The sequence below is a fragment of the Saccopteryx leptura genome, chromosome 5, assembly GCF_036850995.1.
Source record: "Saccopteryx leptura isolate mSacLep1 chromosome 5, mSacLep1_pri_phased_curated, whole genome shotgun sequence".
NCBI classification, from domain to species: Eukaryota; Metazoa; Chordata; class Mammalia; order Chiroptera; family Emballonuridae; genus Saccopteryx; species Saccopteryx leptura.
Genome location: NC_089507.1, coordinates 171,597,999 through 171,623,065, shown reverse-complemented (window position 1 = coordinate 171,623,065; position 25,067 = coordinate 171,597,999). Strand labels below are relative to the sequence as shown.

Sequence of the window (25,067 nt, the reverse complement as noted above, 5' to 3'; positions counted from 1 at the left end):
GTGAAGTGGTGACCTTATATTTATTTCATTATTTATATACATTTTAAGGCTTTATAAACCCTCTCCACACTCTTATAAACCTTTCCCACACTGCTATTAACCTTTCCCACACTTATTTTACCGCAAAAATAATTAAAATAATAAATATATAAAAATATGTACCGTATTTTTCACTCCATAAGATGCAACCTTTTCCCCCCTAAACGTGGAGATGAAAATGCCCGTGTGTCTTATGGAGCAAAAAATAGAGTATTTTATTGAATATTTTAACACACCATTTGGTTCAGAATATTTTTTTTCTTATTTTCCTCCTTAAAATTCTAGGTGTGTCTTATGTTCAGGTGCGTCTTATGGAGCACACACTATGGTATATACCACAAAATCCAGCAATATAGTGAAAAATCCGCAATACAAAATTAGATATATACAATTCAAAAATCCGCGATACAATGAGACCACGAAAAGTGAACCGTGATATGGCGAGGAATGACTCTACACACATACATATGTTTATGCTTTTTCTTTTCTCTTTAAACAGGACCCGAGCTAGGATGGAATCCCCTGGGAGACTGATAGAGAAACCTCCTTTCAGGTGTTCCTCAGGATGTGGTCCAAGGACCACAGGGCACAATGGTCTAGAGCAGGGGTCGGGAACCTTTTTGGCTGAGAGAGCCATGAACACCACATATTTTAAAATGTAATTCCGTGAGAGCCATACAACGAACTGTGTACATTACGCATTATCCAATAAAAACTTGGTGTTGTCCCAGAGGACAGCTGTGATTGGCTCCAGGCAACTGCAACCATGAACATGAGCTATGGTAGGAAATGAATGGATTGTAATACATGAGAATGTTTTATATATATATTTTTGAGAATGTTTTATATTTTTAACGTTATTATTTATTTTATTAAAGATTTGTCTGTGAGCCAGATGCAGCCATCAAAAGAGCTACATCTGGCTCGCGAGCCATAGGTTCCCGACCCCTGGTCTAGAGTGCCTATTAAAAGTGACAGTCAGGGGCCCCCACCCTGCGCCCAGTATCAGCCTGGCCTGGGAATGTCCCTTCTTGGGCACCAGGAGCCATAAGGAGGCAGAAACGGTGCCTGTCTTTCTCACCACTGGCTCCCTCTTGTCCAGCACAAATACCATGTAGAATTCCCTAGAACGAGTCATGCCAAGTACACTCTCTCTGTTTTGAGCTTTCCTTCCATGGTAGGTAATTATTACTTATTAGAACTGACCTTCCAAAGTCATTTTTACTGTTTCACAGTATTCTTCTGTGTTTTGTCAAGTTTTACAAAAATCTGAGCTCACGTGAGGGTGCTCCCAGCGTGCCAGCACTTTCTTCGGTTGTCTATCTCCTATCCCGTGGCTCCCGCCCACCTTCGTGTGCTCAGTCCCAGGAGAAGGCTTTCCAATACCATGGATACCGCAAAGGAGCTCCTCTCTGCAGGGACCCATGCTCATCTTCAAATTCCAGATGGGGGCTACAACTCTTTCTTTTGTCAATGATTTGAGCTCCAGCCCAGGGCCCCACCCAGCTGCGGTCCTGCCCATGTGCTGTGCTTTGTCACACCTGCGATGCTGCAGGCAGGATGTGATGGTGAACATGCCCTAACAGAAAAAACCACAGCAGCGAGGTGAGCCTCTTGGGTGAGAACCCTGGCATCCTCACTCCCAGGCTTAGCATCTCGTCTGCTGCCAGTCCTGCTGGAGTTACTCCCACTGTGGGTTCTTGGATGCAATGGACACTAAGCAATAAGGGACTCTATCCCTTGCAGGTGGTCACCCCCCCCAGGAGGTCTCAGGGTAGAACTGAGGCTTCTGAAAAAACCTCTGTAGATACGAAAATAAGAAAAATGCAACAAGTCACACAATGAGGCTAGTGTGTGTGTGGACACAGCCCAGGAAGTGCAGGCTCTTGGCTGAAGTTAGAAATCCTCAGTTCTTCATCCAAAGCAAAGAAGTTAGGCTGATAATGCTAAGAGCTATTGATCTTGCGAGAAGATGGAATTGATCTGGGTCTCAGTCAGACTTTCCCTGATCTCACAGATGTAAGTCAGCAGCTGGGAAGGGACAGGGACTCAGAGAGCAGAGATGCCCTCTGTTTGGGAATGACATCAATAAACTGCTCAAAAAGCAACTTGCAGGGCTGCCAGGCTGGACAGGCTCACACCTGGGCAGGGGATGGGGCACACTAGAGGCCCTCATTGCCACCCTAGGCATCTGATTCTCATTGCCTGGCAAGAAAAGAGACAACATCCACCCTAGGGACAAGTCTCTCCAATCAAGGAACCCATAGCTCAGTCAGGAGAATGTGGTCAGTAAGCTGATGAACCAACTACCTGGGGTTTGTTGGGGGGACTGGGGGTGGAGGGTAAAGAAGGGGGGGCATGGTCATGGGCTAACTATTGGCAAGACACAGGTGGTCAGGCCCACGTTCTATCCACTGGACGCGCCTTGCTTTCTTGAACACTGACAAGCCCTAGCCACACACGCCAGGCCCAGTGCAGAGGGACACTCACCAGCAGATGAGCCCGGCCACCACGGTGGACCAGGTGACATGGCAGGACTTGCGCTGCTTGGTCTGCACCGCGCCGTCCCGCCTGCAGCAGCACACACAGATGAGGTAAGCCGCAAGGAAGATGAGGTTCAGGCCCAGGCAGGCCGCGGCCCCCAACCCCAGGAAGAGCAGCGACTGGAGAGAGAGAGGCCTGGTGTCAGTACTGGTCCCATTGCGGGGTCCGGGAAGTGCCCTGTCCTCAGTCCCAGAGCTTCCCCTGGGCTGTGGGTATAGGAGCCAGCCCGAGAGGGGTATCTGCCATTCCTCTTCCCAAGTGAAGCTCCTGCTTTGAGCATGGAGCGCCGGGCACTCGGGCTGGGTGGGGCTGGGGGCTCCAAGGACACGTGAACAGGATGTGGTCAGCTGAGGGAGAGGTGAGGGACGGGGAGCAGCTGAAGGCCAGCCCCTAGGTCTGTGGCTGACCCATCTGGAGGAAGACATGGACCAGGCCCACCTGATGAGACACTCAAAGCTGCACAAAGCAGGACCGCTGGCAGTGAGGGCTGTGGGTGACCAGTGTGACTGAGGGAGACAGACAGGGGACAGGGAGAGGGACATCCCTGAGGACCAGAGCACCACAAGGCCTCCTGGAGGACACGGGGCTTGGGCAGGATATCTCAGAAGCTCATGGGAACTCGGGAAGGGCCAGGAAGGGATGGCTTGTCGTATCTGCTCCCTCAGGGCCTTCTCCTAGGTATTGGGGTCCAGCCAGGAAAGAAGCCAGCACGGTACTAGGACAGGGGGAAATGTCAGGACGTGCACCTGTGGAACCCCTTCCACCACATCCTGAACAGGATGCTGACCCCCCCTGCATACCCAGGGTAGCAGCAGAGCACAGAATTCTGAAAGGGTGGGAGGGGCTACCTCAGGCCCCCCGAGGACCTCAGGGCCCTGCAAAGGGAGCTGCTGTCTGTCAGGAGGCCTGTGTCCCACTCCATGCCCTCCAATCTCTTGATTCAACTCGATGGGCACCAGATGGCACCAGGATTTGTGGCCACCAGCCAAGGCTGGATTTGGCTGTAAGTCAGACTCCTGAGGTTGTAGCGTCACCCAGTTTCCCATGTGCCCCAAATGGTCCTTAGTCCAGAACCCTCAGAGTTCCAGTCTGGGCTGTCGAGGCAGGAGCCTATTTCGGGGAACCCCCATGCCGGTGGAAGTGATCAGCAGAGTGGGGGAGATGTTGGGACCCTTCAGGTCTCAGGGGGAGACACGCCTTGTGCAGGAGACAACCAGACACACACGTCAAGAGACAGTTCTGAAAATCAGAGGCTGGGGCTGCAGTCCCAGGGCCTGGGGCCATTTTCAGTAGTGACGGCACCTGTCAGGTCTGCCCTACCCCTCCTGGGCCTGCTTAGCTGCTAGGCCCTGGGACGGCTTGGGTTGACCTTCATATCCCTGACTCAACCTCTTTGCTGGTCACCTGGCCAACAGGCTTCTGAGCATCAGGGACAAATGGCCCAAGTGGTGGGGACAGCCCAGAAGAAGACAGGAGAGATGGCTCATTTGGGAGTGGGAAGGTGAATGTGACTTAAAAGTGTGGCTTTCACCTTCACCTGGGATAAATGTCACAGGTATGACCAAGAACTCGCCTCCCCGACTCGCCAGAGTGGATGGTAAGCCCTCCTCCAGGCAGACGGAAGGCCCAGTGACCTGACCATGTCACCCTGCTGAAGTCCTCACGGTGAGGCAGGGGACGAGTCCCTGGCCTAGACCACCCGGCCTGTCCACGGAAGCCCCTGCCCAGTGAGACAGTTGAGAGGCGCTGCCACCTTTGTGCCTCCAGCTCATGGCAAAGGGAGCCAAGCGTGAGTGAGGGGTGAGAGCCTCGCGCTCAAAGGGAGATTCCCCGGCATTGCCATCTTCTAGACTGCGGAGCCCTGAGAGTGATGCAGAATCCTAAGTCCCACCCTAGACCTCGTGAATCAGAACTGCAACTAGAGACACCCCAGGAGACCTGTACCCCAGTCAAATCAGGGGAGCACTGATTAGTGTCAACAGACTTTCTCAAACTTTCCCAAGCAGCTTATCCGTTTCTTTAAACAGACCCACTTAGCAGAGCTCTGATACCCAGAGCCTGCTCTGACTGAGGAGTGGACAGAAACGGCATGCTTTGTCCTGACCACTTCCTCGCAGGCCTCTGACACCCACCTGCTAAAACCCAGGGATCCCTTTTACATTTTTCAAACCATTGTGCAATGTGTATACCCCAAGGCCCGACCAGCAATCCCACTCCTGAATATTTACCTTACAGAAAGAAGGGCTCATGTCCCTCACAAGATACACACGTGAATATCCACAGCAGCTTAATACAGTGGTCATGTCAAACAGTGGAAACAGCCCAAATGTCCACAAGAAGAGATGTAGAAAACATGCTATAGTCATCAGGTGGAATAGTACACAGCCATGAAAAGTAAATGCAGCTACCCACGACCACATGGATGAATCTCACAGATGTAATGTTGGAGGGGACAAAAATAAACCGGACAAAATAGCGGAGATGGTCTAGGTTAACTTATGTAAAACGCAAAGTCAGAGAAACTCATGTCAGAATAGCAGCTGCCTTTGGGTGCGCATCGATGGGGGAGGGGGGCCACGAGGGAGCCTCCCAGCGATCAGAAGAAACAGGCCTGGATTGGGGTGGCGTCTCACATACATACTCACAAATTGAGGCATACACTTAAGATGTTCACTTTCCTGTAAGTTATTCCTAACGGGAAAAAAGGTAACACAAACCCAGACAAATCTTTTGTATAGATTAGACTGGTTAACATCCGGACTTCCTCGCAGCTACCTTTGACTTCTAATTGCCTCTCCAGCCATCCCAAATAGGAACACCACTGACTCTACCACATGTCCCTACTCAGCAAGGGAGGGTCTCCAAGTAGCACAACATGTGGTTGTGCCATTTCAATTTGTCCAAAGCACAGCCCATGCCCACCCCCTAGTCCCTGCCCCAGCCCCCTGTTCTCCTACTCTTGTAGTCCACTCGGACCACCTCCTGGCAAGCCAGTCTAGTGGCAGCTGGCCTCAATTAGGTCACAGATAATGCAATCCAGCCCTGGGAAGGCTGTGCTGGGAAACCCAAACAGTTTACTTCTGGAACTTTCCCAGGTACTGGGAGGACAGGGATGGGTCAGTGCAGAGGGGCCTGGGAGAGAAGGAGGTGGGAAGGGAAGAGGAAAGGAGGAAGGTGTGGGGGGGAAGTGGAGGGTTAACCAGAAGAACCATCTCCCACGGCCACATTCGTGTCACTTGCCAAACTCCAATAGGCAATTATTTTCCTGCTTCTAATTACACTGCAAGTCCCCACGTGCACGGCCTAAGGGGAGGATGGAAGAGGGAGAAACCCCATCCAGAGGGAGCCAGGAGCTCTGCTCACACACTATCCTGCTCTGACAGAGCCTGGAAAGGACATTCCACCATGTCATCCTGCACCTCTGAGTGTCCTGCAGCCACCACACCCTCCCCGCCCCACCCTGGCCCCTTGCCCTCAGCGCCCACGTCAGGGCTCAATCTCCAGCCTCTCTTCTCATCAAAGTGCCTTTGGTTAGCTCTGGTTTGTCACTTGGTAACAAGAAACCCAGAGCAGGAGCCCAGGACCCAAGCTGGGGGCAGCAGTGATCAATTTGCATTCTGGAAATGCTGAGGAACTGGACTCCAAGGGGCTTCTGCACTTGGTGGGTGAGGGGGCAACAGTCTGAGTCCCCTTTACCTCAAGACCCTAGAAGACAGAGTGAGCCAGCCTAGGAGTGAGGCCAGGGGGAGGGAAGCTGAAGCCCACAGATTGGGATAGCTAAGTCCCCGCCACCCCACCCCCACTGGGGGGCGGGCGTGCAGCGTGATTGTCTGATGACCATGACTCAATGTTTAGACTGGATGAATGGGGCTTCCTCATCCCATTCTTGGCTCTTCTCAAATCCTTCCTGGGGCTCCCAGCCTGGCCTTTCCGTCTGAGACCTGACCCCAAGTGTGGGGCTGGAGGGAAGTAGGGGAGCCTATAGTTCTGGGTGTAGCCCCTACTCTGTCCTCTCCCCTGACCTGGGGACACACACATGGCAGTCTCTGGGGAATCTATCAGTAGAACCACCTAAAGTTAAGACATGAAAATACATGCCTAAAAACAAAAGTTAGAAACATCTCTGCTTTTTCATGCAACATCTCCTGATGTAGGAGAGGCCAGGAAGCACACACGTCACAGGTACATTTGCACAGTATTTGGGAACTTACATTTCAAGTTCATTATCTCACCTGTGTCTAGTCTGCCTGTGTGTGTGGGGGGGGGGGGGACAGCGGGGATGGCGCTGGTGGCAACTGAAGGATGAACCTGAAGTGGCTTGTTCTGGGACACAGCTGGAGACAGTGCCAGGTGCCCTTTCTGTCATCCCTACCTGCCAGCCGAGTCTCCTCCTTCTCAAGCAGTGTTTGTCAATTTATGATGTGCCAGGCACTGCCACCTGCTTTATACCCACTAACTTATCGGGGGCCCTGTGGGACCAGGGCTCCCTCCCCGACCCACTCAACTCACCTGGCTCTGTTGACTCCAGTGCGACCTCCCAGGACCTGAGCAAGGACTCATGGTCAAGTCCACTGGGGTGGAGGGTGATAGGGCACACTATCAGGCTTCCACGGTCCCCCAGGACCCCAGGAAGGAGTGGGAGCCCCTGCATCCGGGGAAGTTTGGAAACCGAGTTTGCTCAGGTTATTCCATTTACACCCCTTTTGTCTTTAGATCCTTGCACAACTCCTCTCCTCCCGAGCTCCGCCAGGCCTGCCCCTGCCTGTCTCCACCACCACTTAGTCTGTGGTGTGCATGTGCACACACACACTCACACACACACACACACACGACACCACACATTCATTTTGGCATGTGTTTTCTCAGTCTTCTCTGGTCAGTGTCTGTAGATTTCTTCCTTCTGTATTTCCTATGCGGTGTGCACGTGAACATGTTGCTGAACCTCAACACCAGTCCACAGATTCATAACACTGGGTCCTACTTTGTGCCATGGGACCCTCTATGTGCTAAGCATGTTACATGGCACATCTCGTTTAATACTTGCAGGCGAGGGAAGTCAGGCCCAGAGAGATACAGACACCTGCCAGGGTCACATATAGTCAGTGCTAAACGGGCATTCCGACCCAGACAGCCAGATGGCAGAGTCCCAGCCCCTGGCTGCCTTGATCATCACGTCACCCAAATTGGGCAGAGAGCTTGTTTCCAATCAAGTTTGCTGAGTACTGAGATGACGGACAGCAGAAGAAGTCCCATCAGTGGTGTTAACCGGCCTGCTGCCTGCATCCCTGGGGAAGTTTGGAAACCCAGTTTGCTCAGGTGATTTCATTTACACCCCCTTTTGCCCCTGCCTGTCTCTGCCACCAGTCATCTGGCTATGACTGCTTGCTCAGGAGAAAGGAGATGTCTAGGAGAGATGGTGGTCAGACAGCAGGGGAACTCACCGAAATAGGAGCCGCCTTAAATAACACCCAGAGCCAGACTTCCCATCCTGGTCTAGCCCATCGAACTCACTTCCTACTCAGTGTCCTCTCGAGGTCTAAGTGGGACAAGGAGCATGGAGGTAGGGCTGGTTGCCAGGCTGCTCAGGAGCAGAGGCGCATGGGAAGGGGTTGTTATTTTGGAGTTATCTGATACATAGTGTGCTAGGCTCCAAACCCTGGGAGAAGGGCAGAGCTGTGAGAGGGTCCTTCTGCCTCAAATGCCAGCTCTTCATGGGACTAAGGGAGATGGGGCAGGCTCAGGCCATGCTGGCCGCAGCTGCTGTCTTTCAGGGGCTGTGGGGTGAGAGTGCCCCACCACCCCTTCCTGCACCCCAGTTTACCCAGTGAGGAGTTTAGAATTCCTCCATTGGAGAGGAGAAAACTGTGGTTGGAGACCCCAGGCACAGGATCTGGGGCGTAGGGTTGGGACAGACAAACACACACACAACAACACAGCAGTCTCTGAAATCTTATCTGCCTCTCCATTCGGTCATAGGGAGTGGAAGAGTCCCCAGAGCTGTCCCTAGGCAATGGCATTCTCAGACTTCCATAGGCAGGATTCTGGGAGAGGGTGGGGCAGAGAGATTAGGAGAAAGTGGAGCAGGGAGAGGCAGGGAGGGTCCTGGTTCCCCCTCCTACTGGAGGGGCAGGCACCATCTGCTTGGGGCCAAGGGCACCAGGGTGTTATTATTAGCCTCCCTGTCAACCTGCCCTGTGCACCCTACCGGATCTGGATCCCAATCCCAAGACCTGGCGGGGAAGTCAAACAGCTGACTCCAGCCTCAGCCTTCCACTGGCCTGACAGGCCCACAGGGGGAAATGGTGCGTCAGAACTGGACAGAGCAGGCGGAGGCTTTCGGGAGCCAAAGTCCCAGAATGGGCCCATACCTCTGAACAAATGGGCCCTATCCCGGGCTGCCCCACCTGAATCTTTGACCCAGCAAAGAACTGACACACTTGGGCAGGGCCAGACAGGAGAAGGCTGGGAGATTCTGCAGCTCTGCCTGGGCAAGAAGGTCTGGGGAGCACCCCTCCCTCCCAGGGGGGCAGAGGCCAGAGGGAAGGGCCAGTAGAACAGGGAAAGGGCTGAAGTGCAAGGAGTTGGGGGACCCTCCTGCTAGTCAGGGGCTGGGGTGGAGGGGTGCTGCGGGGCCGAACTTGCAAAACTCCAGTTAGTTTCTGCACAAACTTCTCCCAGGTCGCCCAGCCCCGGAAAGAGAGCGCTTGTCTCGAAACTGCAGATGAACGAAAACTCCGGGAGCCCGTTGGCTCGCGCCCAGGAGTTGCCCGGGTACAGGCACAAACGTCCCCACCCCGCCCCGCGCGGACCTCCTCCTGGGCGCTCAGCCCCACCCCCGGCAGGCAGCTTCCCAGTCTCTCCTCCCCTTCCCACCACCGGCTCAACTCCCATCTTTCCAGTTATCTCGGCCCACGAGGTTCCCAGATGGGAGGGCCGACGGTCGAAGGTGCCAGGGGAAAGGGGAAGAGGAGTGAAGGGAAGGGGCTGCGGTGGAGGGGTGTCAGTGGCGAGCTGGGGAGACGGAAGGGGTTGCCCAGGTCTGGGGCGGCGAGGACTCACCTCCTGATAATTCTCATCGCGGGGGCGGAAGGTGCTGTCCACTCGCTGCAGGCGCAGGCTGAGGTGCGGGAGGCTGTGCAGCCACACCACCCACCAGGGCGCGATATACTCCACACGCGCGGCTGGCATGGCTCCTACAGAGAGAGCCTGCTCCCTGCGGCCGCCGCTGCCGCCCCAGAACGCGCGCCCGCCTCAGGCCCCGCCCCGCTCTGACCCCGCCCCCGGGCCGGCCCACACACCCCGGCCGGCCCGTGTTGGGCCCGCCCCCTGAGGCGTCCACTGGCTGCAGGGTGTCACGCCCACTAAGTCCTTTGTGGTCCAGAATCCGGCCCCATGGGCGGAAAAAGGTGGAAGGAAAAGTGAAAACAGCCCCAGGACATCCCTAAATCTATTTAATAGCAGCCTCTAAGTCCCCGGGCTTCTCATTAATTCCTAATTATAAAATCAAGCCTGTAAAGTGTTAAGGAGTGCAGCTAACAGTGTGGCACGAGAGAGGCTTGGCTGGCGGTTCCTGGGGCTTTTAGAGAGTGGCAAACTGACAGATTGGGGACAGAAAGGAGCAGCATTCAGTAGTTGTCATCTGGAAAGCACGAGGGACTGAGGAAAGCAGCGTTCTTCCGGGCAGGCGGGACAGGGCGGGCCTCCTGGAGGAAGAGCCCGGTGAGCTGTCCAGATGGGGGGTGGTGCGGGGAAGGATGTTAGGGCCGTCAGCAGCACACGTATACTGTGTGGCACCGACTGTGTGCCAGCACTGCTCTATCAGTGAACAGCGGCAAACAGGAGCCCTTGCCCAGAGGGTATGGCACTTTACTGGGCAGATGGCAACAGTACACACGCAGGGACCTACCGAGCAATGTTAGGAGGTGCTTTGGAGAAAAGCAAAAGCAGAGCAGGGTCAGCAGACAGGACGCGGTCGGGAACAGCTGCAGATCTGATAAGTCTCGCAGGCGCTAACCTTGAGTTCTTTGAGAGTCTAGGGAGGCCCCAAGCAGGAGAGCGCTGCAGTTCTGCAGCTGAAAACAGCGTGGTGTTACCGGATGATGCTGGGTGGGCAGGGAGAGGGAAGGCAGAGAGGGGGAGGCCAAGACAGTCAAGGGCAGGTTAAAGGGCCGCTTGGGATTGGGAAGATAGAAATGGAGGAGTTAAGGAAGGGGTCATAACAGGTTAGACCCTGGCAGCCAGTCTAAAGGGGTGGTAGCGACAGGGGAAGACACAGGGAAATGGTGCCTGAGAACAGAGGAGGCGAGCGGAGAGACCGGCAGGGACTCTCAGGTCCCTGGCTCCAGGAACTAGGTGGACGCGGGAGTCCAAAAAACACCCGCAGCCTGACCAGGCGGTGGCACAGTGGATAGAGCGTCGGACTGGGATGCAGAGGACCCGGGTTCAAGACCCCAAGGTTGCCAGCTTGAGTGCGGGCTCATCTGGTTTGAGGAAAAGCCCACCAGCTTGAACCCAAGGTCGCTGGCTCCAGCAAGGGGTTACTCGGTCTGCTGAAGGCCCGCGGTCAAGGCACATATGAAAAAGCAATCAATGAACAACTAAGGTGTTGCAATGTGCAATGAAAAACTAATGATTGATGCTTCTCATTTCTCTCCATTCCTGTCTGTCTGTCCTTGTCTATCCCTCTCTCTGACTCACTCTCTGAAAATAAATATAAAAAAAAACACAACTTCAAAAAACACCCGCAAACATGAGTAGACAGTGGTTCCATGCCATCAGAGTCTGGGGACAGGAGAGGGAGTCCTGTCCTATGTCCAGGCCTCTCCCCCTGGTTGTCACCCTGAGTCACAGTTCCCTGAGTTTGACTGGGGCTGTCTCACCTGCACATTCCAAAGTTGGTGCACTCAGCGGGGACAAAGGCTGGAGACCACTGTTCTCTGATCGAGCACTCTGTTCTACGGTATACAGTAATGAATAAAACATATAAGTCCTGTCTGCATGGAGTCTAGAGTCTAATAGGTAAGGCAACCTTTGATCCCACATAGGGTCCCTGTTGCTGTGTAAGGGAGGATGAAGTCGGGATGGGGTGCCCAGGGATGTTTCCGAGAATGACTGAGGTGAGAGCAGGATGATGGAAAGGATAATTCAGGGAGGATTCTGAACAGAGAGCAGTAACTATGAGGTCAGGGACCACAGTGGGTGGGGGTTGAAGGGGGATTAAGCAGGTGTAAACCAGAGTCAGAGGAGTGACAGGAAGACTAGAAAACTGCAGAGAACAGAGCAGCAGCTGGGGTGCAAGAAATTCTCTTGATTGCAGTGGTGGTTCCACAACTGTGAGTGTCAAAATTCATGGAACTGTACATCAAAAAGGGTGAATGTCACTATAAATTATACCCCAATAAGTGTTACTTTAAAATACCTTTATAAAAAATAAAATATTTTTTTAAGAAAGAGGTAAGCAAAAGCCAGATCACTCAGGCTCCATAGGCCCTGCTAAGGGTTTTGGTCTTTGAAGCAGCCACTGCTGCTTGCAGAGGAAAATGGAGTTGAAGTAATTTTGTGGCCCTTAGTGGGCAGGTAGATAACAGGCATAACCACATAGCCCCAATCTATGTTGTCCCTGGAACCTCTGTAATAGGCACAGCCTGGTGCCATGTATACTGTTCCCCTCTTCCTCCAAGTCAACAGCACAGGTGATGGCTGCAGGTCCTCGCCAAGCTTCCCAAAGGACTGGGAAGTTACAAGGACTTATCATTCCCCTAGGAAGATTAGAGCGACAACTGTCAGTTCTTGGAGGATGGAAAGGATAGACTAAGGACCCCAAATGGGAGGGGCCTGCCTCCTGGTAAGTGGTAGGGAAGTCATGCCCTTAGGATTGACCTTGAATGTGGTACAGGGTAGCCTTTCGAGAGCTGGGATTGGGCCCCAGACAGGGAGAAGGTGAGGGAAGGCCTGCATAGCCACTTGATGTCAACTTCAAAAGCTTGCTCTCAGGGTAATCACTGCAGTCACCTGGGTGCAGTGAAACACCCAAAACTGCTTGGCTGGTCTCCAACCAGCTACACATTGAGCATTCTAGCTGCTTCCCCAGAGGCCTACTGACTGGTGAGCCCACTGAGCAGAGGCTGAACAGACCTCCCAAGAACTCATTCGAGATTTGAAGTGACAACACTCGTCCTTTTCAAACCGGCAACTGTGGCCTACTTGATGCCAGCACAAGCTCACCCAAGCTGACAGCGGACTCCAGCAAGGCAGTGGCTGGTCCTGGCCACCGGAGAGTTTACATACCTGTGCCTCAAACCAGTTTAATCATAATCTCTGGAATCAGCTTTGGCCACCATGGCAAAATTTAAGTGCCTCAAATGACTCCAAGGCACAAACCAGAACTGGGAACCTCGGTGTGAAAGGATGCCTTCCCCAGACAGAGGGCTGGTCTCCTAGGAGCTGGGGCTAGTCTCTGGACAATGCGCTGGGAGAAAGTCAACTCAAATAGCACATTCTCCCTCCTGGAAATGGGACGCTGGAAAACTGAAGCCACTGAAGGGGCCCCATAGGGGGCTGTCAAATCACTGAGAACCCAGACCCCTCCCTGGAAGAAACAAAACCCATGACTCCCATGACCCAATTCAAACTACCTCACAACCTTAAAGCTCTCACAGAAAAATCAAAGGTCTCAGGGATTTAGCTACTTGGAAGTGGATTTTTACTTGTAAGGAATTCTAGTGTTTTGGTCAACTGCTCATTCATTGGAGTATGTCTCCACCTCCTGGTCAGTCCTGACATGACCCCAGCTCCATCTCCCAAACTTGCCAAGTGTTATGAGCACTTCTAAATTCAAGATTACCTCATTTAACCCCTACGCTAAACCAGTGAACTAGCCTGACCTGTAGTGGCACAGTGGGTAGAGCACTGACCTGGAATGCTGAGGTCTCTGGTTTGAAACCCAACTTGCCCTATCAAGGCACATGGAATTGCTTTGTGCACCTCCCACAAAAAGAACCCACTGAACTATTTTTTTTCCCAAGATTCCATTTATTCATTTTAGATAGAAGGGGGGAGGAACAGGAAGCATCAACTCCCATCTGTGCCTTGACCAGGGAAGCCCAGTGTTCCAGATTGATGCTTTATCCACCACGCCACCACAGGTCAGGCTGAACTAAGTATTAATATAGTTATTTGCCATTAACAATCCCCACTGTTGGCAAAGGCAGTCTGGCAACCTCCAGAGTGCATCACAGTCCTGGGCCTGGGCCACTTTCTTGCCAAGGGTGTAGGAGTGCACACAGCCTGTACTGCCCTCGTCATCTCACGTGGGCATAGCCGTTTCAGGACATGAGCATTTTGTCTCTGCATGGTGCTCAAAGGTGAGGTGATAAGATTATCCCAGTCAGCAAGTGGCTGAACCAGAACTAATCCCCAAGGAGTCGGGCCTGGCTGGGACCTAAATTGCTCATGCTGAGATTTGGGCCTTTATGCCCATGTTATAGTAACATGCCCCATTCACACACACACCACCCCAGTGAACTCAATCCCTACCCCACTGCCTGGAGGCTGGGGGAAGAACTCTGCTCCTCCTTTGAAATGGCAGTTGGATTTTATAGACTGGTCTTTCAGTTGCAAGGTCTCCTTCCCTGTTTCAGGACATCCCTCTTCCTTGGAATGCTAGGCCAGTAGCTAGGCTAACATCTCCCCTTCTGTTCTCGGCTCTGAAGCTTCCCTCTGAGCTGGCATCTAAATTGTCCTCTCACCTGTTCATCTGGTTGCACCCCGTATAGCTCCTGAACTCCTCTGCCATGAGCAGCACTCAGGGAACACAAGTGTTTTAGTACAAAACAGCGCTCTGCCTTAGCCCTGCAGACATGAAAGTGGCGCTTCATTACAGGATGATGGCCTAGCTTGCAGCTGTTCCCAAAAAAGCTAATCACTCCTCCTTTAAACCATCATTTTCATTATCAGGGAGCTCATTTTACCTAAGTGACTTTTAAATCTCCTGAGTGCATACTGGCTTACTTCCACACGTATCTGTCTCATCTGCCCATTTCCACCTATTTATTTTCAAACTTAAGCTAAAACAAGGATGGCTTTATTTGTCCACTGGGATCAGAGCCCAAGATGAGGATGCAAGGAGGCTGAACCAGGAGCTCCACCACATACCCACCAGAAGCTATCACCAAGTAACATTCCCCAAACCCCCATCTTCAAAGACAAGACACTAAGAATTTTAACTTTTTAATATGGATCAGCGTGTGTGGTTCATTTCAGCTCCTTCACTGCCAAACCTGGAGCAAGAGAGACAAAAGTGAGTCACCCAGAAGATACATGTTGAGTTACTGCTGCCTGTCTGATTTTGTACTTAAGCTGAAGAGGACTCATAAAGCTAGAAAATAGCCCTTCAGGAGGTTTTGCTTAAAATATTTAGATTAAAAAAAAAATCTGCCAGCCTTTACAAAGAGGTCCCAATTAGCTCTGACAAAGCCAAGCAGTACTGGCTACCTCCTGCTGGGAAGAGGTAGCCTTCAGTCACTCTGCTCCTGGGCAGCTCCCCCCACCAGGAGGCACCCTTTGTTTCACCTATGCTCATGGCTGCCCTACTGTATTTAATCAGTTTTCCATCCTGTAAAAATGGGGATCAAAACCAGTACCTGCCTGCTAAGGATGAAATAACTTACACACAGAGTAAGAGTGAGCTGTTAATATCCTCACTGGAAATATATGCATTCTAATATGTATTAGAAAAGCATGAGAATGGAAACAAATTTCCCTTGGTCAGTGAACCACTTCTTGGTATGGACAACTTTGGAGAATCATCGCTCCTTGCACCACCAACAGCAAGAGCAGATACTTAGACCACAGGATGGACTTCCCTCAATTTGGAGATGACTTAAGAAACAAGATGGTGACATGAGCATCTTTGACATTCCTGGCCACTCACCCAGGATTCCCACTTACTCACCTGGGGGCAGGGACTGCTTCAGTTTCTCTGCCTTCTCTTTGTCTGTGATGACCAAGGTATAAAGGTATCTGCTGCACCGGACTTTAAACTTCACATTATCCTTATTTTTCTTGATCTTGACAGCTATCAAAAGGACCAGAATCAGTAACTTAATTGCACCTCAGAAATCACATGGTTCACCTGCTTTATACACATGCAGAAGAGTGGCACTTATGACTGCCACCACTGATAGAGCTGTGCTTGTCTCCGTGTCCTGTCCCTCTGTTAAAACAGAAAACACTCCCTCTGTGACCTCAACATTTAAAGTGTCAGAGATCTACCTTTCCCATATATGAATACTCAAGAGCACGGGGCTTAATCTACTTGTTTATGTATCAGGTACACTGAACACATCATCGAACATTCTGTCCCCATCTTATTTTTCTGAAGAAATGGAAGTAGTTTCTGGAAGCCAGTTCCTCTGCAGATGTGATGACATGTAAAGACAATGGCAAAGCACAGTGAGTGTGTGCTGAGGTTTCCTAAACCTTACATGGAACCCACTTTCTGGGCTCTTCACTTCTGCCAAATCCAACAGTGCAACTTCTCAAGTCTGGTTACGGACAAGTGTCAATGCATTTCCACGTGGCCAGCAGCTACTCTGGCTGCTGAAAGATAACTGCCTCCCTGTAGGCCAGTCATTTCAAGGAACCATCAAACCCTGTATTCCAACTTCTTTAAAAACAGCTCAGACACTCCCATGCCTCAGCCCAAGTACCTGATTAGACGCACAAGCACTCAGAAGCAGCACAGGTTAACTTGTACTAACAACCCCATTTCTGCCAACAACTGTTAAAAGCACAGGGCACAAAACCAGAAACGAAAGCACTTGGCTCCAAGTCTGCATGCAACACTGGCTGCCTTGGCTCCTGTTTTAATAAATCCAGAAGGCCTGACCAGGCGGTGGCACAGTGGATAGATCGTTGGACTGGGATGCGGAAGGACCCAGGTTCGAGACCCCGAGGTTGCCAACTTGAGCGAGGGTTCATCTGGTTTGAGTAAAGCTCACCAGCTTGGACCCAGGGTCGCTGGCTCAAACAAGGGATTACTGCTGCCGAAGGCCCCCGGTCAAGGCACATATGAGAAAGCAATCAATGAACTAAGGTGTCGCAACGAAAAACTAATGATTGATGCTTCTCATCTTTCTCCGTTCCTGTCTGTCTCTCCCTGTCTATCCCTCTCTGTCTCTGTAAAAAAAAAAAAAAATCCAGAAGCCTGGATATTCATTCAAACCAACTCATTTTGCTATCTTAACACTCCTCTTAAAGCTAAAATATGCTGCATTGTCCCCAGCAGCTGCTATGCACCTATAAGGAGGTGTAAGGTATACAGATTTCTTAAAAAAGATATAGCCCTGCCTGGGTAGGTCAGTTGGTTTGAATGCTGTACCAATATGCCTAGGCTGTGGGTTCGATACATGGTCAAAAATACAAGTATTAACCAATGAATGAATGCATAAATAAGTGGAACAACAAATTGATGTTTCTCTAAAATCACTACATAAATTAAGCAGGGAGAAGAAGAGGTATCTGTGCACCAAATGTTCATAGCAACATTATTCATAATAGTCAAAAGGTGGAAACCCCTTAAATGTCCGTAACAGAACAAATGAATAAACAAGATGTGGTATTCAGCCTTGAGGACAAATGAGAAAGCCAGTCCCAAAACAACAAATACTGTCTAGTCTCACAAGGTTCCTAGGGAAGTCAAATTGGTAGAGAAAGAGACTACAGTGGTGGTTGCCAGCAATCAAAAGGAAAGAACGGGGAGTTAATTTTTAATGATGGTATCAGTTTTGCAAGATCAAGAGTTTTGGAGGCCCTGGCCGGTTGGCTCAGTGGTAGAGCATTGACCTGGCATGCAGAAGTCCCGGGTTCGATTCCGGCCAGGGCACACAGGAGAAGCGCCCATTTGCTTCTCCACCCCTCCTCCTCTCCTTCCTCTGTCTCTCTCTTCCCCTCCCGCAGCGAGGCTCCATCGGAGCAAAAGATAGCCCGGGCGCTGGGGATGGCTCCTTGGCCTCTGCCCCAGGCACGAGAGTGGCTCTGGTCGCAACAGAGCAACGCCCCGGAGGGGCAGAGCATCACCCCCTGGTGGGCGTGCCAGGTGGATCCCGGTCGGGCGCATGTGGGAGTCTGTCTGGCTGTCTCTCCCCGTTTCCAGCTTCAGAAAAAGAAAAAAAAAAAAAAGTTTTGGAGATGCAGCGTGAATGCACTTAACATCAGCAAAATGTACAATTAAATATAGTAAGTTTTCCCTGGCTGGCTGGCTCAGTGGTAGAGCATCGGCCTGGCGTGCAGGAATCCGGGTAGGATTCCCGGCCAGGGCACACAGGAGAGGCGCCCATCTGCTTCTCCACCCCTCCCCCTCTCCTTCCTCTCTGTCTCTCTCTTCCCCTCCTGCAGCCGAGGCTCCACTGGAGCAAAGTTGGCCCGGGCGCTGAGGATGGCTCTATGGCCTCTGCCTCAGGCGCTAGAATGGCTCTGGTTGCAACAGAGCAACGCCCCAGATGGGCAGAGCATCGCCCTCTGGTGGGCATGCCAGGTGGATCCTGGTTGGGCGCATGTGGGAGTCTGTCTGACTGCCTTCCCGTTTCCAACTTCAGAAAAATAAAAAAATAATAAAAAAAGTAAGTTTTATGTTATGCACATTTTAGAATTAAAATAAAAATATTAACTTACTGAACAACCTATTATGTCCAGGGGACCATGATCCCTACCTTCACAGGACAAACTGTCTAAAATCAGGCTCTGAAACAATTAAAATGCAAATGAAATGAATGGGTTTAGTGTCATTTCTTCAATTTACTGAGGTCTCTAGTAGATCATCTGATGTGATCCTTGCACCAGTCCCATCAGAAAGACACTATTATCACACCCTCCAAGAAAATGGTGTCATGTTTAACTTGTCGACAGCTACTTATTAAGCTGGGACTTGAGCCAAGCAGTTAACACCAATTCCCTGGTCTTAACTAAAACTGACATGAACAATGCCTCCTCCTTTTTTTTAGTTTTTGAAAATTCATTGATTTTAGATGTGGGAAGGAGGAAAAAGGGAGAGGAAAAACAAGGGGGTGGGGGTGGGGCAGAGAGATGGAGAGAGACAAACATCAATTTGTTCCACTTATTTATGCATTTATTGGCTCACTCTGGTATGTGCTCTAATCAGGGATGGAACCTGCAACCTTGGTGTTAGGATGACGCTCAAACTACACGGGCATGGGGAAGATCTCTTTACAGCATGACAGTGCACTGGCACCTGTGGTCCCACAACCATCTAGCAGGGCAGACATTCCCATCAGATGCCACTTGTCTCCACAGGAGGTCACCATTTCATCCAGGTTACCAGAGGACCAAAGGCAACAGATTGTTTCTGGTCCCGGGGACACCATTATGACCCCCCCCCCCCCCCCCCGTGAGCCCACTGAAAGGCTCTCCCTCACATCATTTCATCCCATCGCTGACAAAAAGCACCTGAGAGGATCAGTCTCAGCTCTACTTCCACAAATGATCTGATTTCCTCTTTGTGACACATCTCAATGGGAAAAGGACACTTGTACGTAGCAAAAAAATAAAGAAAGAAAGAATCTAGGTTAACACAACCCACGAATTCCAGATCTCTTCTGTATTAACCGCAAGCCACCAAACCTCCTTCACCCATGATAAAGGAGCAACATCAGAACCCCGTTTGGTGCAGAAATGAGAACACACGGGCACCAGGGGCCAACACACACCAATCAATAGCTTGCCGTTTTGTATTTCTGATGCATCACTTCCTTTCCTCTTAATACAGACCAAGAAACTAATACACGTCAAAGTGAGACTACTTAGTAAGTGAAGTTCATAGCAAGCAGGGTCTGCAGTCAGCCCAGTATCAAACCTGCAGTACTAACTCCGGCTTCATGGGATCCGTATTTCTAGAATTTTCACTCAGTAAGGCTGCTGTTCACAGCACTAAAGCAACACCACAACTGAAACAAAAATCAAGTCAGGCCGGTTTTAGAGTGTTTATAATTCGCTAAGGAAGATAACAGAACAAGGTTTTTCTTGCAGGATACACAACAAAGGCACTGCTCCCAGCTGCCAGGCACGTGCTCATTTACCAGCCTCCTGTCCAACACTTCGGGAAGCCCCTCCGCAGCAGCACCAGTGCGGAGACCGCTCACTTACATTTGGCATCCTTTCGTCTGGCTGTGAGCAGGAAGTCCTTGATTTCTTCAATTTTGCGAGGCTGCAATACAAAGGAAACGGGGAATGGGCAGATCAGACGTTTACTAGCGATGGTCAAGTAAACCAGCCCCTCTCGGGGCTCCGGAAACCCTCGCAAAGGGTGCCAGGCAGGGGCCGTACTCACCATAGCTACGTGCGGAGAGGAGGCGCCCGGCACCTAGAGAAAGAGAAACGTAGGCGTCCACGGATCTCGGGAACCAAGAGCGACCCCATTTTCCTCTCCGACCCCGCGAAATGCCGTCCCCATAACACTCCATCCTCCTTCCCCGCAACCTCAACCCAGGGTAGGGGTCCGCAAACTTCACCCGGCCGTGGATTACCTTGGATTATCCCCCACAATCCCCGTGCACAGCCCAATAGGTACTTACAGCTAGCGGCAAGACGCAAAGAAGAGGAAAAGGAACGAAACTTCCGCTTCCGGGCAGTTAAACCTTCCCCCGGAAGAAACTGGGTACGGTGTCTGCAAAGGGTCAAGAATTATGGAGGCGTTCGCCTTTCCATTGCAGTAGTATGCTCCCTATGGCTTTAATACGTAGTGCAGCTCCACGAATGTAACAGGCCACTTCCCTCCTCCACGCCTCTTTTATACACCCCCCCCATCCCGAAACCTCTTAGCTTTGCTAGATTTTATTTTAGATCACGTTTGAAGTCCTAACACTAATATCTACTACTGCCATAGTCCTGTGCATTGGGCATCGATGTACACAGTGATTTTCTCACTTAAACGAAGGGACCTTCCTATGTATATTTTATATTTTATTATTATTATTATTACTTTTTTTTTTTTTTTTACAGAAACAGAGAGAGAGTCAGAGATAGGGACGGACAGACAGGAACGGAGAGAGATGAGAAGCATCAATCATCAGTTTTTCTTTGCAACACCTTAGTTGTTCATTGATTGCTTTCTCATATGTGCCTTGACGGGGGGGGGGGGGGGGCTACAGCAGACGGAGTAACTCCTTGCTCAAGCCAGCAACTCTGGGTCCAAGCTGGTAAGTTTTGCTCAAACCAGATGAGCCCGAGCTCAAGCTGGCGACCTCAGGGTCTCGAACCTGGGTCCTTCGCATCCCAGTCTGACGCTCTATCCACTGTGCTACCGCCTGGTCAGGCAAGGGAATGTTTTCTTTTGCATCTTATTTTTTATATTTTTATTATTATTATTATTATTATTGTTGTTGTTGTTGTATTTTTCCGAAGTTAGAAGCAGGGAGGTATCAGACACTCCCGCATGCACCCGACTAGGATCTACCCTGGCATGCCCAACAGGGGGCGATGTTCTGCCCATGTGGGGTGTTGTTCTGTTGCTGCCTGAGCCATTCTAGCACCTGAGGGAGAGGCCATGGAGCTCTCCTCAGCCCTGTGCCAACTTTGCTCCAATAGAGCCTTAGCTACAGGAGGGGAAGAGAGAGACAGAGAGGAAGGAGGGGGGAAGGGTGGAGAAGCAGATGGGCGCTTTTCCTGTGTGCCCTGGCCGGGAATCAAACCCAGGATTTCCACACACTGAGCCAACCGGCCAGGGCCCTATGAACCTCTTTCTAGGGCTTTTTCACATTTCCTTCTTGTCTTCTTTTCCACAGACATCTGATCTGTCAGGAGCAGGGCCCTCTTTTCCATTTAAATAAGGTGACCAACCTTTTTACAATGAAAAGGACAAAAATAAGTTAAAGAAAACAATATCGTAAATAAAAGAAACATTTTATTCATTGCAACAATAATACACTATAATATGATAAATATATAATAAAAATATTTGTAATATTTTATATTGTAATTATGCTTACATGCCTATTAATTTTTAATAATAATTGTAAGAAAAAAGTACTCATTTAGATACAAATACATCACATCACACGCAATGAATCGACTCTGCATCAATCGAATACAACATTTACAGATTAGTCTTCCAATATCAAAAAGGAGGACATGTAAGAGAACACTTTTTGAGGGGGGACGGAACTTACAAAAGAGGGACTGTCCTCCCTAAAGGAAGACGATTGGTCACCTTAATTTAAGGGAGCTTTGTCACTCCCCACTTCTAATTCCTTTGAGAACTGGTGCACAATAAAAGTAAGCAAATACTTCCCAATAGCAAAGTTTTGTCCTTCTCCATGGGGAGAATGAAGGCTTGTCGGAGCTGGGAGAGGAGAAGTCAAGACTTGAACCCATGCTGCTCAGATCCCCCAGCTCAGGCTTCTGAATACATGCAGGGGTCCCCAAACTTTTTACACAGAGGGCCAGTTCACTGTCCCTCAGACCGTTGGAGGGCCGCCACATACAGTGCTCCTCTCACTGACCACCAATGAAAGAGGTGGCCCTTCCGGAAGTGCGGTGGGGGGCCGGATAAATGGCCTCAGGGGGCTGCATGCGGCCCGCGGGCCAGGCCATAGTTTGGGGACGCCTGCTAAAGACTGCACACCTAACATGGGCCGGCAGCACGGGGAGGCGGCGTTTCCTCTGTCCTTCCAGTCCCTGCCCTTCCAGCTCGCACCTGAATAGTATTTTCTTGGCATATAATTACTCTCCACTCTCTTCAGGCAGCTCTGGAAACCGTTGGTTATCAATTTTATTTTTATCTTCCACTTTTATTTTATGTTTAACCTCTCTAAAAATGTGTACATTTTATTATATTTGTTTCCTACAAATTTAATAACTGCACAACAGAATGTAATTGCTTTGTGTGTACTATTACACCTGAAGAGAGAGTACTTTACCATATTATATTGTAATTAAAATTTTTCCCGTTGATTTGAGAGGGGAAGGAGATAGAGAGAAGCATCAACCTGTTGTTCCACTTAGTTCCATTTAATTGTGCACTCATTGATTGCTCCTTGTAGATGCCCTGAGTGGGGGTGGAACCCGCATCCTTGGTGTACTGGGATGATGCTTCATCCACTGAGCCACCTGGCCAGGACCCCTGAACTTAACTTTGAACTCACCCAACTCCCCCCTGTTAAACAAGCCCAGGCTGAGCACCCTCCCTGGGTGCTGGGATACAGGGAAAAATAAACCAACAGAGAGATCATGAAATTCCACTAATTGTACCAGAGAGCCTTTTAAAAGAAGCCAAACTATGTTTCTGTTAACTATGGATGCATCTGGGTGTTAACAGTGGGAAAAGTTAACTGGTAGGGGCTTAATTTTAGATTGTCTGAAGGTTGGGGTCCAGCCTGAGAATGATGGGAGCCTCACTCCCAAACCGAGAAGGATAGTCCCAAATCCTCAGCCTGGCTTGGCCAGCGTTCCTCCATCTGAAGCTGATGCCTTTCTGGTCATCTCTTCTCCACTGCCATATCACGGATAAAATCGCCCTTTGGACCCAAACTACTGGCCTTTTAATGTGCTGGGTGCTTCCTGACTCCAGACCTGTGTCTGTGCTGTCCCTGTGATACTAAGCCCTGCTCATCTTCTAAGGCTCAGCTCCCACCTCTCCTCAGGCAGGACCCTTCACCTCTGACTCCAGACACTCATCACCCAGGCAGTAGCTGCTCACACATACCTCTTGACAGACTGTGCAGCAGTGTTAAACTTTTCACACATTTGTACCGACTTTTCTTTGAAAACAAGAATGGAGTTCCACATTCCATTGAGAGAAAGCTCTTGAAACACAGTACTCATATACAATATATACACAAAATGAATACAAAGCAATAAAATATCCCCTAATTTTTGTGAGCAGTATATAAACACACATGTATGTATATACAGACAGCAGGTGTTCAATGCTGACACCAGAGGATTCTCAAGTTGGATAGCTGTATGCAGCATCTGAGATCACTCACTTTATTAAGGTTGGATTGGCACATGAAGGATGGAGGGATGAATGAATAAAGGATTGGAGAGATGAGGAGGAATGGAGGGAGAAAGGGAGGGAGGAAGGGAGGGTTATAGTGGACAAAGCTGTGCCTGGCACATAGTAGATCTACAAAAAATATTTGTTGAGTAAATGTCTGGTGCTTCTGTGCACTGCAGGACATACAGGATAGGGACAGCAGACAGCAGGGGAGGCTGCACCCCCCTTTTGGCAGAGATCCCAGAGAGACAGATGTTCACCCTCTTGCATTGTATAATAAGAGAACATAGATGTGTAGTAACGAAACACAAAGGCAAATTTGTTCAAGTGCCAACGGTTTTCTCCAGGGGGAACAAATAGCGAAATGAACAGCAGCTACTGAAAGGGGAAGCAAGGAGCCTGGAGGGAGAGCCACCCCCACTTCAGGGGTAGATGAGCCCCAAAGGTCATGGTGTGGCAGCGACTACTGGTAATCAACGGGCCAAAGTCCTGGTCTCGAGTGAACCAGCCTGTGTCTCTGTGAGTGGAGCTCAGGATGCCTCATTGACAGAAGTGTCCATGGTGATGTGATGTTGGCACACAGGCAACGTGGAAAACTCTAAAAGAAGTTGGATTTGAGAGCAGGGCATAGCATGGTCCAGTTTGCCTGATACAGGTCACTGATCTGTGAAGCGTGGAGGATGGGTTGGAATGTCTGAGACTTGTGGCTGTAGGAGTGGTGAGGGCTACTGTCACTGTCCAAGGGCCAGGGAGGAGGGCCTCAACCAGGGGGCCGCAGTGGGGTCAGAGAACAGGAGGTGGATGGAGGGCATGTCTAGAGCTGTGGGAAGCATCCGGTCCTCTCCCTTCCCTAAACTGCTGGGCTGAGGGTCCTTGGCTCGGTCTTCGGCAGGTAAGGCGCACAGCCTCACCCTCCCCCATGCCACCCATGGAGTGCCATGCCAGGCACTTCCCTGGCCACCCATGAAGCCCAACTTTGCACCAGCTTTTAGGGCACCAGGACAGCCAAATAATTAGCACCCGACCTCACAAGGGGCAAAGGGGCGTCAGGGTATGTGTCATGATGTGATCTTCCCAGCTCCACGTTTTCTATCCATTTGTTCCATTTATTCAGTGAATGTCTAATGAGAGCCCGGGGTGGGGCAGGGGTAGAGGAGGGGCACCCTAAGTTGCCTCCTCCACTTTCCACTGCTTTGTTTCTGCCTGGGCTCCCTGGGCTGGCCCAGGGCAGGGTTCATTGCACAATAGCCCATCGCTGGTCCCAGTCTTGCCTCCTTCACTTATGGGCTTCTATAGTGAGCTGTGTGGGGTGATGCTACCACCTCTCCTTCCTCACAGGACTGCTGTGAAACCTCAGTGGGATAAAATAAAAAAGCGCAAGTCAGTGCTATCCTGACTTCCTTCAGGTCTGGAAGTCCACCTCTGCCCTGCGTGTGGTGTCCTAAAGTGGCCACACGGGGCGCCATGCCACGGC

General features: G+C 50.6%; 2 protein-coding genes across 3 annotated transcripts in view; both read right to left on the bottom strand.

Annotated features, from left to right (window-relative positions):
* Positions 1 to 9,838, bottom strand: part of TTYH2 (tweety family member 2) — a 32,688-nt gene extending 22,850 nt beyond the window's left edge. The window contains exons 1-2 of the mRNA XM_066386787.1: positions 9,643 to 9,838; positions 2,530 to 2,702 (exon numbers count right to left, since the gene is read on the bottom strand). Coding sequence (XP_066242884.1) covers positions 2,530 to 2,702; positions 9,643 to 9,771 — 302 coding nt within the window. The 5' untranslated portion in view covers positions 9,772 to 9,838. The remainder of the gene's footprint in view (positions 1 to 2,529; positions 2,703 to 9,642) is intronic.
* Positions 9,839 to 14,801: 4,963 nt separating this feature from the next.
* On the bottom strand, positions 14,802 to 20,260 carry RPL38 (ribosomal protein L38). Of its 2 annotated transcripts, none has more exons than XM_066386783.1 (5): positions 20,172 to 20,260; positions 19,928 to 19,960; positions 19,744 to 19,804; positions 15,536 to 15,658; positions 14,802 to 14,861 (listed from the first exon to the last, which is right to left on the bottom strand). In XM_066386783.1, the coding sequence occupies exons 2-5, from the start codon at positions 19,928 to 19,930 to the stop codon at positions 14,836 to 14,838; spliced, it is 213 nt and encodes a 70-aa protein (XP_066242880.1). In that variant the 5' UTR covers positions 19,931 to 19,960; positions 20,172 to 20,260; the 3' UTR covers positions 14,802 to 14,835. The 2 variants fall into 2 exon arrangements, with proteins under 2 accessions (XP_066242880.1, XP_066242881.1); XM_066386784.1 differs by having other exon boundaries at positions 20,124 to 20,177.
* Between the last annotated feature and the right edge of the window lie 4,807 nt (positions 20,261 to 25,067).

Bases quoted from the DNA above. Each gene is read 5' to 3' on its own strand.
- RPL38 (XM_066386783.1), bottom strand. The intron at 15,659-19,743 runs GTAAGTGAGCGG...TCCTTTTGATAG, and splicing joins CAGACGAAAGGATGCCAAAT to CTGTCAAGATCAAGAAAAAT. The intron at 14,862-15,535 runs GTGAGTAAGTGG...CTCTTGCTCCAG, and splicing joins GAAGCAGTCCCTGCCCCCAG to GTTTGGCAGTGAAGGAGCTG.